General features: G+C 43.7%; 1 protein-coding gene across 3 annotated transcripts in view; it reads left to right on the top strand.

Moving 5' to 3' along the window:
- SCRIB (scribble planar cell polarity protein) overlaps positions 1–12,801 on the top strand; it is a 158,918-nt gene extending 146,117 nt beyond the window's left edge. For all 3 annotated transcript variants that reach the window (XM_067290034.1, XM_067290035.1, XM_067290033.1), the window contains 4 exons: positions 1,049–1,188; positions 1,584–1,621; positions 5,274–5,325; positions 10,474–12,801. In XM_067290034.1, the coding sequence (XP_067146135.1) occupies positions 1,049–1,188; positions 1,584–1,621; positions 5,274–5,325; positions 10,474–10,634 (391 nt within the window). In that variant the 3' untranslated portion in view covers positions 10,635–12,801. The remainder of the gene's footprint in view (positions 1–1,048; positions 1,189–1,583; positions 1,622–5,273; positions 5,326–10,473) is intronic.
- The last annotated feature ends 1,312 nt before the right edge of the window (positions 12,802–14,113 follow it).

Here is a 14,113-nt window from a genome sequence, read left to right as displayed (position 1 = left end):
AGATATAGGAGCCCGTTGTAATCGAGGCTACCGCTTTATCAGACGCATATTTTTTCTCACCAGGGTATGTTCCTTTATCTGTTTCTTTCTTTCCCTGCGCTAATCTGCTGTGATGTTCATCACCATCATCTCCTCTTCCTCTTTCTCCTCCTCCTCCTCCTCCTCCTCCTCCTCCTCCTCCTCAGATCCTCAGCTCTTGAAGACAGTGTTAAACAGTACGAGCAGGATCTGGCCAGGAAGTTGTACCAATCCCGACAGTGGGCACCTGCTCCTGGGGCCAGGCCAGCTCAGATGCCTAGTCCAATGCAGAGTCACGTCTCAAGAACCCCGGGGTCAGGAAGCCAATCCAGGTGTGCACAGCCCCTCCCCTGCCAGCTGCATGTTCAACAACCCCTGTCTGTATCCCTGCATCCTAGTGCAGCGCTCCCAGCTGTGTCCTGTTACAACCAGGGAGAACATTTTAGTGTGGCTGCTGGTGTTCCTTTTGTTGAGGTCCCACGGACTACTGGCAGTTATCTCAATGAGAGTGAGATGGAGGGGTGCTGGGCTTGTCTGATATTTGGGAAGCAGACGCTTCTGAGAGCTGAGCCCACATTTTCTTAGGTAGCTCATAATCTCCTCATGGCAGAAGAGGGTTAAGATACAACACACTGAGAGCGCAGAGGAGACTAAAGCCCATGAAAACTGATCCTCCTCATCTGAGGCCTGGCAGTTCGCCTCCCTCCTTCCTAACTTGCGTTGCTCTCCCATCATATATGACACCTCCGGAAAGGCCTACAGCTTCTCAGTGGGTTGGTGCTTAGCCCTAGGTTTTGTCTGTTCAAGGCACTTGGCAGTGTGTGTTTCAGGACGTTACTGTCTGATGACAGCAAACCAGGCTGTTCTTTTCTACTCTGAAAGTCTGTCTCCCTCAGGAAGCCAAGGGGCCAATGTGCTAATCTCACCTTTCTGCACTCAGCCTGTTGCCTGTGGTCTGCCTGCTTGGTACAGAAGAGGGTATTGGCAGTGTCTGATGTCTGTTTCTCTCCACCTCTTCTTTCTGAGGCAGGATGAAGTCACTTGAACAGGATGCTCTTAAAGCCCAAATGGTTATTGCTAAGTCCAAGGAGGGAAAAAAACGCAGCACTCTGGAGCAGCTGGCAGAGTCCCCTTCACCTGCTCCTACCCCATCACCAACGCCACTTGAAGGTATTGTATAGCTAGCTCTATCTCTGAGGAATAAAAGTTATTGCTTCTCTAGCTAAGCTTCTCTCTTGTGATTGAAAACAGACCTGTTGAAAGCAGTTTCCTCATTCTGCCTAGACTGGAAGGTCCTTTGGGGGCATATGACATCTCTCAGCATAGGGATAGTCCTGACCTATAGAAAAGAGACTTAAACATCTGAGGTACAGTTCCAGGGAACCAGAGCAGAAGAAAACCCAGCATCACGACCAAAAAGACAGGAAAGAGGCACTTGTGCTGAGGAGACGGTCTCTTTCCTGAGCATAGTCTTTTATTACACTTATATGTTGCTAAATGGCAGGGGAAGTGTTGTGTGTAATACAGCCATTCACTAAATAGTGCTTTCACATCTTATTTTGCAGACTGCAGTCCCAGGAATGTCACTTCTCCAGGAAGGCTGGTATGAGATACTTCTGCTTACTTCTGTTATTTTGCCTATAATCCCGGGATTTGTCAGTCACTGACCTGGGGCGTGGATCATGCATCTGAGCCACAGGATGCCTACTTAAATACTTCACCCAGGTCTGGTTGCATGATGTGCAGAATGGTGATGAGAACTCTGCAATACCCATTGCTAGAAGCATCCCCATTTTTAACAACTGAGTTTTAGAGTCTGGTTTCTGCTTCCCTGTTTTATTATTCCATCCCTTTCTTCTCAGTTCTTTTCCTCCATCTCTGCATTCAGAAAGCCTTTCATTACAGAGACTTCACCTGCTTGTTTTCTTCATAGCATAAAACTGAGAAGTCCGGCTGAAATCAGCATCTTGCTTTTTCTAGACACTGTATAAATGCAACAGGATTGTTGCAGATAGCTTTCAAAATTAGTAAGACGGACAAATAGAAGACTGGGAACAGCTGCACAGAGGGGACACGGCTTTGCCCAAGGTCACACAAGTAGAGCCAACTCTGGATTGAAATCCTGGCTATGCTAAAGCTATCAGAAATCCTGCCACTAATATTTTTATGAAGATAGATAGGGTTGTTACCTAACTTGGTGTGCAGTTTGCTGGAGCACATAATGCCTTCTCTGCAACTTGGTGCCCCCGTCCTGATGCCAGAAGAGATAAAAGACAATGTCCCAGAGATGCCTCATTTTCAGAGACTGTATTCAGGCACGCCTTGGCGCTAGCTGAGAATGACGCTCTGCCTCTGCTTTTGTCTCTGTACAAACCACTCTGCTTGCTGCTGTTTTCCCGTCCGTTCCTCTCCCCTTACTCTTTCTTCTCTATTTCCTCTCTTGCTGTCCTTTCTAGTCCCTGTCCGAAAAGAAGTTTGACTACCGGGAATTTGCTGCTATTCCTTCTTCCAAACCTGTTTACGAAATCCAGGTATAAACTGCATGCTGAATTCCTGCCAGCTACTAGATTGGTTAGAGCCTGATTTGATGGTAGTGCCTGCAAATGCAGTGATGACCTAGAGTAGAGGTTGTACCACTTAAGGAAGTCCTCTTCAGAGGTCCTGTCTGTGTGGGAAGCAAGGATGACCAGCCATGCTGTATAATTCAGTTATTCCTGGAGACTTTATTCGAGTGGGATTGTGAAGAAATTGATCCAGATGGTTTTAAAACTAATGACAAAGCCTTTGCAAATATAAAGCAGCTCCATCTTCACCTTAGAGCATCATTTCTCAGTGCTTTTAAGGTCACCACATTTGGGCATGATACAAGCCCATGGCAACTCTGGCAAACTTCTAGAGACAATCAATTGATGATTCTGAAACATTTTAAAGTGAAAAATGAGAATTAAAAGGGGCAAAACCCTACAAAACTGATTGCCAACAAGTTGCAAACTGGAGCAAATTTAATTTCAAACTAGAGTGTATCCAGCATCCTGCCAAAGAAACAGCTGTGCTGACAATTGCCATATGTTGTAACTCTGCTGTAGATGAATTGTGAAGTAATCATGTGATGAGAGCACACCAGGCTGCGGGGTGAGTGCCTTGGCCAGGTTCTTTGGGGGAAAAAATACTCATTTCATTTAAGCTGCCATGTCATTCCTGTAATCTACCTCTTATTTGTCTGGGTCTGTCATTGATTGCATTTGTGACAGTTGATCTGAGTAGACACTATGCATCCATAATACTTTTTTTTTTTTTTAATGAAGACAATGAAGTGGTAATATTAGATACCTGGGGTTACATTTGTGTTGTGCATGGAGAGCTAGCAAGTATTGCCATGTTAGGCTTTAACCTGCTCTCATGACACAAAGATCCCAGGTCCGGAAGGTCTTATCCCCAAAGTCAAGCTGACTTTAGCAGAATTGCAGTTGGAGGATTCTTAGGCAGTTGTTCAGTGTTCAATTCATATTTTTGCCTGACTGTACTTTTACTGGTGATATTACCCAGCCTTTGGTAGTCACTCATCTTTTTCTCTAAGAATCCTTTCCCTTTCAGCATGTGTACCTGTCCAGGTTCTGTACCGAGCATGCTGAGGGCTGGCAACTCGAGCCCCGGTGTCCAGGGGCCAACTCTGGACCACCTGAGTTTCCCCAAGCCTCTGCTGAGGTCGTAATGCCACCCTCTTCATGCAGCTGAGAAGCTGCCTCCAAAGGGTAACACTACACCTCCAAGTCATCAGGCTCTTCCTCTGGACCTCTCACAGCAGTGCAGTATTTAAGAGACTGTGTCTCTTCCTGGCCATCGTCACACAAGTATGTCATTCCCTTTGGATCCCTTTTGCTATTTGGCTGGACTATGAAAAGCTCCTCAGCAACACATGCCAAAATCATCACTGTCCCCTGTGCTCTGCTCTCTGCTCTTCATGAAGAGCATGGCTTTTACCATGCCTTCACTTTATTTCTAAGGCACTAAATGGTCTGAGATAATCTCCCCTGCTTTCCTGCCTCCCCCTCCAGTTTTGCTGGTTGCACGAAACAGACAAAGCTTATATGGAGATGAGCATGTCTTGGACTTCTCACAGTTGTGAAACTTCTGCAGTGCTTTCCATATAAGTGCATAGAGCCCTCATCCTTTATCCTGCAATTAAGAATTACACCCCCTTCTCACTTGTGCTGTTCTTGAGCTGAGCAAGGAAAAGACCCCAAACAAACAGATGTTGCTCAGTAGTGGTCAGAACTTTCAGAAGAGTTTGGCATTATTAAGCTTGGATACCGAGCTCTTCTGAAACCCTATCCTCATATTTGTATAGCTCAGAGAAGTGTTTAGCTCCTCAGCATAAGTATTGTGTACAAACCTGGAAAGATAATAGAAGAAATAAATGCAGCCATTGTGGTAAACAGAGCACCTTAATAGAGAAGCTTGACCTTTCTGTCCTTGAAGCGCTATCCACAGCTAGATTAAATTCTCTATTTAAGCAAAATAACAAGGGCTTGGGACATTTATGCCTGTCCCCACAGTAGAGCTGATTCTCAAGCCAACTCAAGTTCATGACCATGACCAAAGTTGTTGTTTTCATGGTGTTATGACTCTGGTCTGGTGAACTACAGACAGCTGTGGTTGTTGGAAATGGTCTTCATTTTGTGAAGGCTTTAAAGTTAGCAGAAAGTGGTGGAGTTTCATGATTATCACTTTAGCCTTCTCTCCAAAGCTGTCTGTTAAGATGTCCTTCATCTGCTAGGTTGTAAGTACATGTCAGTTCTCTACGCACACCCAAATACTGAAGAAGGTTGATTTTGCCTATGAAGCTAGGCCTGGAAACACTGCAGATGCAGAATTAGGATCCAAGACTGTCAAAGAAGTGTAAATTTCTCATGTCTTGGCTCTCATGTTTCTGCTCCTTTTCTTCTTTATGCTTTCTGCCTTTCCTGTCACTTCCTTCCTGCACCCTTTCCTGCCCACTCAGAAGTACTAAGAGGACAACTCTGCTGGGCAGAGGCACTTCTCATCCTGCAATTCAAGCAACAGGCTACTTGACTTCAGCACGAAGGATTAATGTATTATCATGTGCATTCACCGAGTGTCATGCCCCAGCTGCTGTATCACCAGAGCCTTTGAGGGCAAAAGGCTCTCTCTAGGGTGTTGGAAGGCTAAAGGCGGGTAATTACCTGACACTAGTGTTACAGAGGTAGATGCTCATATATTCTGCTCTTTTCCAGTCACCTGATGCAGCTGATGATCACAGATACGTAGATGACAGAAATAACTCAGGTAAGTTGATGGCCGAGGCGGGGGGTTCTCCTTGTACTACTTACTTCCCATCACGGTTGTAGAGGGTCCCCTTTGCTTGCCTGTGGAATCAGCACTGAGGACGTCGGTTTCTTGCGGCTTGAAGCAATGTTCTTTTTTTGTCCCATTCTAGAATGAACCCTCCAAACTCGTCACATTGAGTTTTGGGTAGGATTTTTGCATTGTGCTTTAGTGATAACTAACTTGCTGGGAATGATGTGTAACAAGCATGCCTAGTTTCTTCCTGCTTTTTGTTCTGGAGCAAAGAATGGGCAGAACATGGACGGGAAGTTTTGGCCTCTGGCAACTGCAGTAGGTAGATAACATACATTGCTCAGGGTCTGCCTGAAGCCCGTGCTGCAGGCAGTCAGCTTCTTTGCTCTAGCGGAAGGTAAAGGCAGATAAATTGCTCCTGGTTTAGGGCTTCAGAGCATTTGGATGCTCGAGTACCCAGGTGACTTGCTAAGTCTGACCTCATGGATCTGTGTGCTAGGGGGCCTAAATAAACACTATTGAAAGCTTTGCTGTATCTGTTCAGGCCATGCTGGCTACTGTATGTCTTCCTGTCTCCAAGTATAATAGAGAGGCTCAGACTATCTCCTACTTCTTCCTGGGTGGCTGTTGCAGTAGCGTGGAGCTCAGCAGGGCCTGCTCCTTAGTAGTAGTTTTGTTTCTTGCAACATTTAGCACTGGTTTTCTTCTGCCTATTTGGCAACTGTTTTTTTCCCCTTTAATGTACACAAGAAACAGTTTCTCTCTGGGTTTTATCTTGGTAAATCTCCTGAGTAAAGACTGCACTCCAGACAGCTGATTCTTGTGTTGGCCATTTCCAGAAGGAGGTTCTGCTGCAGGGATCCTCAACTAAAGCTCATTTTCCTGCAAATAGTATCTTGTTCATCTGTCAGGGTAAATCTCTCAACCCTGGGTTTTCTTTTCTGAGACAGTCCATTCAGTCAATTTATAGAAGCATCAGGAATTAATCAGCACTTGCACAGGGATGTCAAACCTTGCTATTGCCTATCATCAGTCTGTTGGGACCTCAAACAGAATAAAAGCCATATTATCAGATGATGAAGAAAAAAGACCATGATGCTCTATTAAGAGCTTTTTGACCTAGTCTTTAGGCTAGGTAATCCTTAGATCACCACTGTCTGAGGCTGTGATATGTGTGAGGCAGCAAAAAGCATGCAGGTTTTCCAAAATTCAATCTGGAAGGATAGCAGATTAAGAGGCAACTATGCTATTTTGATATGGAACAAAGCTCTCAAGTTTTGTTTTGTTTTGTTTTGTTTTGTTTCGTTTCCTATCTGGTTCTTTCAGGCAGTGCAGCATTTCATTCAACATATAGACTTTTTTTTAATTCATTCATGGAGCCTACATAAATTTTTGGCAAGCTCTAGCATCTGTATCTGGAATAAAACCCTCCTTTTCAGCATCAGTTCCAGCCTCCTGCCAGTCCTGCTTTTGTCTCTTTTCAGATATACTTCTCAGAATACATGGAGAGTATATTTGAATGAAATATTTTTCTCAGGAAAAATACTTGAGAGTTGGAGACATTTTTATTTGCAATCTGTCTTACCATAAAAGGAAAAGGAAAGAAAACCTTTATCAAAAAACCCTATGTCTGCGCCCCACTGCTCCCAGCCCCACCCCCCAACACTAGCTTCATTGGCAGCTCCCAGCATTTCAGGCACCAGTTTCTACAGTGATTAGGTCCAGGTGAAGTACCCTCCTTCATGGTGGCCAAGGATACAAAATTCTGCTCTATGCCACAGCTAATCAGACGTTGTAATGACTCGATTTACATCTGTGTTAGAGTCTGCACAAGAAACTGCTGTGCTCCCATCCCTTTAATAATGCTAAATGTGAATTAATGTTTCCAGAGTTATATAGCTAGTCCTATATATGCTTGCTAAGCTTTGAGGGATTCAGGGTTCCTATTGAGCCTTTCACGTGTGTGTGAATTTAATACAGCTTTAAAAATGTCTAATTGTTGCAACTGTTGTGACACTTCTTCTCTGTATCCCTTTACCGCATTAGGGTTTTAATCAAAATTGTCCTTGATCAGGTAATTTTGGCTTTTTGACCATATGATAAACTCATAAGCAATTCCTCACCTTTATGCTAGAAAACTGTTATACTAGAATCTCCAAGGATATCTTACTGCTGACTGCAGGGAAGTATTAGCATATCTTTCTTCTTTACATCTTTTGGAACACCGCCATTAGCTTCCTGCCCATCACAGATGGGCTCTAAGAAACAGTCTTTCCCATTCTCACATCTGACTTCATGGTCTGCAGCAGACTCCTGTCATTGTCTTTTTAATTTGTTTGTTAAAACATTTATTCCAATCCATTCAGGAGGCCATGAAGTTAATGAACCAAATAATAGTATTTGTGGGGTGCAGTGGTACCATGCTATGTGCTTGATTTCCACATCACTTAAAGCCAGAGGCTTGTGCCTTCCAGTCTTATAACCGTCAGGTTTCAGAAATATGTCCTTAATAACAAGCAGCAGGTCTTCCTAAGCCAGTGTCCTGTCTGCCTGAAATGGATTTCTTAGGGGGGAGACTGTAGGAAACAGAGAAAATGAGCTTCCTTACATGCACCTTCTCTATTTTCTTTAATCATGTATTAATTACGGTTGTCTTAAGCCAGATATTGTATCTGGATCATCAGTGGAACTAGCCTTCATAAAATTGTCTAGTCTTTCTAAACTACTTATTTTTTATCTTTTATGACACTTTGTGGCATTAAGTTCCATAATTAGGCATTTTGTTTACACTAATTCTGTTTCCTGGTAACTTCCTTGGTTCTCGTGGGATGTAGTGAGTAACCGTGTCTTACTCACGCTTTCTGTACCATTCATGCAGGCCCCTAGCGTAGCTGCCATCAGCTTTCTTTCTTCCAAGCTGAAGACTCCTAGTTTCTCTTTGTGGGAATCATTCTCATAGCCCCTCTATGGACCTTTTCTATTTCTTTTATGCTATTTTTGAGGTGGTGAAGGAAAACATGGCTACAGGCACTCTTGCAAATGTAGGTACACGATGAATTTATGCGGTGGCAGAATAATGTTTTTTGTTTTGTTCTCCCATCCTTTCCAATTTCTAATACTCAAAAGTGAAATGGTATTGCTGAGCACTGTGCTGATGTTTTCAGAAAGCTCCCCCTAATGACTGGAGAATCTGTGTGGACTGGTAATCTCATTTTAAGGATGTTGCATTTTATATGCAGTCAGGATTATGTTAATTTACCTTTACTGAGCTTGAGTTTCATCCAATAACATAAGAAAAGAGTTAGTAGAGGCTGGCTACCCCAGTGTTTTGTGTCTGGCATGAGTCACTGGCAATGCCAAGAAAAGAGCATAAAAGAAGATCAGCATATAGTGATTCTTTCCAGAATACTGCCTGAGACTACCACAATCTGCGTTCTAGCACTTTTTAAGCCAGAGGCTGTTAATTTTAGAGTTAATTTGTTCACTGCTTTCTTGAGTCTATATACATTTGCAGTAAATTTCATATGCCATGTTATTGCCCAGTCAACTCTGTAAAATCCTAATAAACTCTTTTGTAGTGATGTTTCATTTGACTACCCAGATCCACAACTTGGAATCATCAGCAAACTTTCTCAATACAGTCATCTTCACTTCTCCTCTCACTCATCACTTACCAAACACTGACTGTACTACAGATAACAATCTGCTTCTAAAACAGAGAAGGGTTTCTTCCTACACCTTTTCTGTGTTTTAGTTACTTATTAATCCACTAAAAGCCATGCTTTTTATCCCATGGCAGTCTATTTTCATTAAGAGCTTTGGCTGAGGAACAATCAAAAGTCTTCTGCAAAGTCCAGTATGCTTCTTTGAGATCACGCTTACCTGCATGTTTGCCATTTCTAGTGGGTTTAAGAGGCATGACTTCCTTCTGTGGAAGCCATGTTGACTTCCCTCTCACCCAAATCTGGATTTTTATCTGCATGTCTATGTATGCCTTTCTTTTATACTAGTTTGCCTTGTTTGGAAGTCAGTCATCTGCTTATCGATTATAGAATCCTTTCAAGATGTCAGATTTGTCATCTACATTCATTTGGTCCTGAGGCCTTTTCAAACAACAGGTTAACGATACAGGTAATAGTTCAGGAACAATTCTGGACTATAGCAAATACTCATACTTGGGTCCTGTAATGAGGGGGGCATTGCATCTTGGAGTCTGGCTCTAGAGCAGAGGGAGGGCCACTAGGTACAACCCAACGGACTGTGCTCCGCTGCTCTAATATATCTTCATAGATTTTTTGTATTTCAGGTTCTGTACTAAATTCAAAAAATGTGGAGAAGGGCTTCTCAGGAGCCAGTTTGTACTTGAAGAGAAAAATGTGTGATTTAATGGAGCTTTTTCCTTTTTACACAAGTATCTCACAGTCATTGCTCAAGTCAAACTACTGCGAATGGCAGATGTCCCAGGTGCATGTCAAAGCTCCTGGGCTAAGTTGCACCAGTTCCTTTCAGGAAGGCAAAAAGCCACTGTAACAGCAGTGTACTACAGCTACAGTACACATCCCTAAAGGGCCTGAGAGCAAGTTAACAGAGGGGCTGCCCTGACAGAATATCTTTTTTGGTGAGTTCCTTTGGTGGAGGACACAAGTCAAAGTCTAAATTTACAGAAGAGACTTTGTCATGTAACTTCAACATTAAGCAAGGCGAAGGTGCTTGCCCCCCCCCTCTCTCTTCAGCTGCTGCATACCACGCAGGTGCTCACATTGCCCTTTAGTGCTTGATGCTGTCAAAACTACTGAAATGCTTGGAGCACAAAGATACACCTGAGTCCTTTCAGCATACTTGTTTTTCCTAAGGCTGGGCACTTCCTTATTGTTTTCAGTGAAGCCTGAGTGTTAGGGATAGAAATCTTCTCAGGCATGTGAAGTCCTCAAAATCCATAGCAGTCAGTACATGAACTACACCTAAAAACACCAACAGAAAGTAGTGGGCACTGGATTGGTTTAAACGACATCTTAAAGACTTAGGTGTTAAATTTGAGATAGCACGGGGTATACCTTTATGCCCATATCTACTGCATCAGCTATATACCTAACCTACCACTTTCTCCTAAAACCTTAACTTTTTGTGTCTACACAGTTCTCCAGGAGCAGGACGGGCAGCAAGAGGACGAGGAAATGTTACTAACACATGATTCATCAACACCTACTGCATCAGCACTTGAAGAAATGGCTCTGTACAGCAGCAAACGCAAACTCCGGCACAGCCGGCGCAGTCTGGAGGCTGCTGTCCCTACGTAGAGGATCCGACGCGCCTGGGCAATGGGATAGCCCTGCACAGGGCTCTTGAGCGTCCTGTGCTCCAGGGACAGCACCGGCCTGCCTCCACAGCTGCCTCCTGGACTCTGGATGGGAACTGAGCACCCCAGGGAGCGTTGTGGTCAACTAACGTCCTTTAAGGCTGTGAACCGCCCTCTTTTCTCACCCCGTAATGCACTGGGGCATGTCCTAAACAAAATGGGACAACACTAGACTTACTGATGGCCAATTGAGAGGAGGTGTGGGTAAGACAGTGGGCAGCTGCAGTTTGTTAGCCTGTAAATATTTGGGGGGGTGGGGAAGGGTAGGACAGGGAGACCATAAGAGTGAGAGTGTGGGCGGCTCCAGTAGTTATATTTCCTCAACTTGGATTTTTTTAATGGTTAATAGGGGAGCATCTATTCTGGTATGAATTTGAAGGAAGTTCCAGCCTTTACTGCTATTTAATTTCCAGTCTTTTGCCAAAAAGCATCTCCCTCCACCTCCCACACACAGTGTCACCTCACTTTCTTCTGGGAGTATGTGGAAATGGGTAGCTTTGAAGCAAAAAAAAAAAAAAAAAAAAAAAAAAATTTTCAGTGAAGTGCCTCCCTCTGACACTGACACCTGTGTGCTCAAGCAAAGACTGAATGAGCAGGAGCCTGTGCCAGCTCTAGGAAGCATCAGCTCCATTCCAATTGCCTCTGTGAGAGCAGCTATCTGTTCCATGTAAGAAACTGCTCCTGCCAGTATTTTGTGCTCTTCTGGGAGACAGTCACCTAGAGGTACCCATAACTGTGTGTATCCCATGCACGCGGAGTGTGAGCCACTCAGCATGCACACTGTACCAAGTGTCAGGGGACGCCAGGTAGCTGTCTTTTGTCAGCATCATGATTGAGTTGGTGAACTGGGGCAGAAAGGAGAAACAAGCTGAAAAGCTGTAGTGAGAATATAGCAGTGTGCGTGTGTGACAGCAATAGGGGACAGAATAGTTGGGGAATTAGGATATGGTGGCAGAGGTAGGAGGTGTAAACAGCAGATAAGGTAGTGGGTTAGGATTCAGAAATGGGGAAAGGTAGGTGACATTGCTGGGGTTAAGTTAGGAGTAATGGGTTCTTACAGGTAGGAGGATACTAGTGGGTGAATCCACTACATTGCCCACTAGCACTGAGATGAAATGTGATATTGAGGAGGTGCTAGGTATGGAGCTCTCGAGGAGTGCCTGCCAGGCAGAGAGCACAATGAAATAGGATGGGTCTGGCCTGTGCCTTGCAATAACTACACAATCCTGCTCTCTCTGCCAACACGTTGGCTTTAGGCCCCTTTCCATGCAGAACAGGGCAAATATTTGCTTGCCCATGCAAGACAAAAAAAGGAGCAGGGGTGTGATTCGTTGTTTTCCTGCATGAAACAAGGGCTTAGAACAGATTCAGTATCGAGCGAGCTTTGCAAATGTGGAGGAGACGGACATTGTTCATAGCTCTGTTCTGAAATCAGTCTCCCCTGCTCTACTGCCCACTACTGAAGTATTTTTTTTTTTTTTTTTTTTAAACAACACCTCCAATAGAAGAGAGAAAGGCATCTGAGCTTGGCAGTAATCTGATCTGTCTACCCTGATCCATTGGTGCTCTCTGCTGAACCCCTCCAGCAGTAAGACCAGAGTTGTACCTGAAGCCTCTCAGTGACCGGATGTGGCTTGGGAGTGGCAGGCACTTCTGCTTGTATATTTGCTGAATGACTGGATGCAGTTTCTTTTAGTTGAGAATCTCCCTTCATGCCAAAATCCAATGGATCATTTTAACTGACTTTGTATGTTTTAATTTTGCAGGGCTTTGAAGGGGGACTTCTGATAATCTCAAACTGCAGCTATGGCTGCTTCCATCATCAGCAAGTTGAGCTTTCCTTTTTAAATCTAATTTTAGCATTTGCTTTTTAACAAGAGCAATTTTGGAAACAATCCTGGATTGGTTTTGGTGACTAACTTGTGATTTTTTTATTTTTTTTTTCCTTCCCTGTGCGGTACCTGGTGCCAGGCTCTGGGTTCTCTCCCGTTCTCTCCTGAGAGACTCTGAGGGAAAATTAGCGCATCAAGACTGTAACTAGTGAAATTTGTACAACCAAAGAAATCTATTTTGTGGTTCAAGGATAATAAAGTTTACTTTACATTTTAGACCCTGTAGTTAGTGCAGTTTGCCCTGTGTGAGTGTCTGCAATTTCTATACCAACACTTTGGTCTCGATTATCAGTCAACCTATAATCTAGCAAACATACCACTGAGTTTTACTGCTTCTGTGTGCACAAATAAATAATCACATAAATTAGTGCTAGCTACCGGAATATCAAGATGAGCTGGTGTTACTCATGCAACCCTAACTGAAAGTCCTCTAGTGCATCTGCTATTCATTTCCTGCAGATTTTTTCTGAAGCTAATATGAAACTATGGCATCTGTGTTGGGAGGAAGAGAACCCAAAACAGTAACTATTAGGCTCATCTTCACATAGTTTGAAAAGGACTTCATATTTTGGAAGCAGCAGATTCATTGGTCAGGGCAGAGTAGAGGTTTTTGCTATTGCAGTTGCTGTTATGATACACAACAGAAGACCTAGGAGTGGGGAAAGGAAACGGGGACAAACGGAGGAGATGATACATGCAGGCAACAGTGGTTTCATCATCACATTTGTCAGTGACATCTAGTCAAAAACATCCTGCTCAATGGCCTGCAAGAGACAGGGGACAAATTTGGGAATGACAAAAATCATCCCTTCAGTGTTACAGACCTATAAGACTAGTACCAACACTAATTGCAGAGAGACTAACGCCATCAGTATGAGGGGGGCATTAGGTACAAAATGTACCTGAGTGCTGTGGTAGCCGTGCTTTATATGCCCAGGCCTCTATCGGTAAAGGTTGCCAGATGTGATGCTGCCTTCCGTGGCAGGACTAGTCCGTTACTGATCCCTGCAAAGCCTGCTGCTCCTGCCCACTACCTTACAGGTGTGACCAGGTGTGAGCCTACACGCGCTCAGCTGTTTACAACACTACTCACAGCAAAAGAGGCAACAAGTATAAGGCTTTCAGTGCCATCCAAGCACCAGCACAGTCAGTTATTTGCTATCAGAATACAGTTGCTTTAGTACAGCAAATGGGCGGTTGAAAAGCAGCAGCAATATTAAAGGAATGTAATGTTAGGGATTAAAACCCAAAAGAAAGACATGAATTAAGTACATAAGTCCCTCAGAAGAAATGGTTTCTAGCTTCTAGCATCAAAATTCACAAATACCAAAGAGGATTTGCATGTAAAAGGTTTAGAAAAAAAAGAATTCAAACAATAAAAAGTGAAGAAATAAACCCTGCAAAGAACTATGGTACTGTGACAGCATGCTTTGTGTATGTATGTCAAGTACAATGCAAGAGAAATTGTGGGTAAAATATGAACTAGCTAGTAAACAAACAGTGCTTGACCTTGGTGTGTCTTCCAGGC

Source organism: Apteryx mantelli, chromosome 2, assembly GCF_036417845.1.
Source record: "Apteryx mantelli isolate bAptMan1 chromosome 2, bAptMan1.hap1, whole genome shotgun sequence".
Classification (NCBI taxonomy): Eukaryota; Metazoa; Chordata; class Aves; order Apterygiformes; family Apterygidae; genus Apteryx; species Apteryx mantelli.
This window is presented reverse-complemented; position numbering and strand designations above follow the sequence as displayed.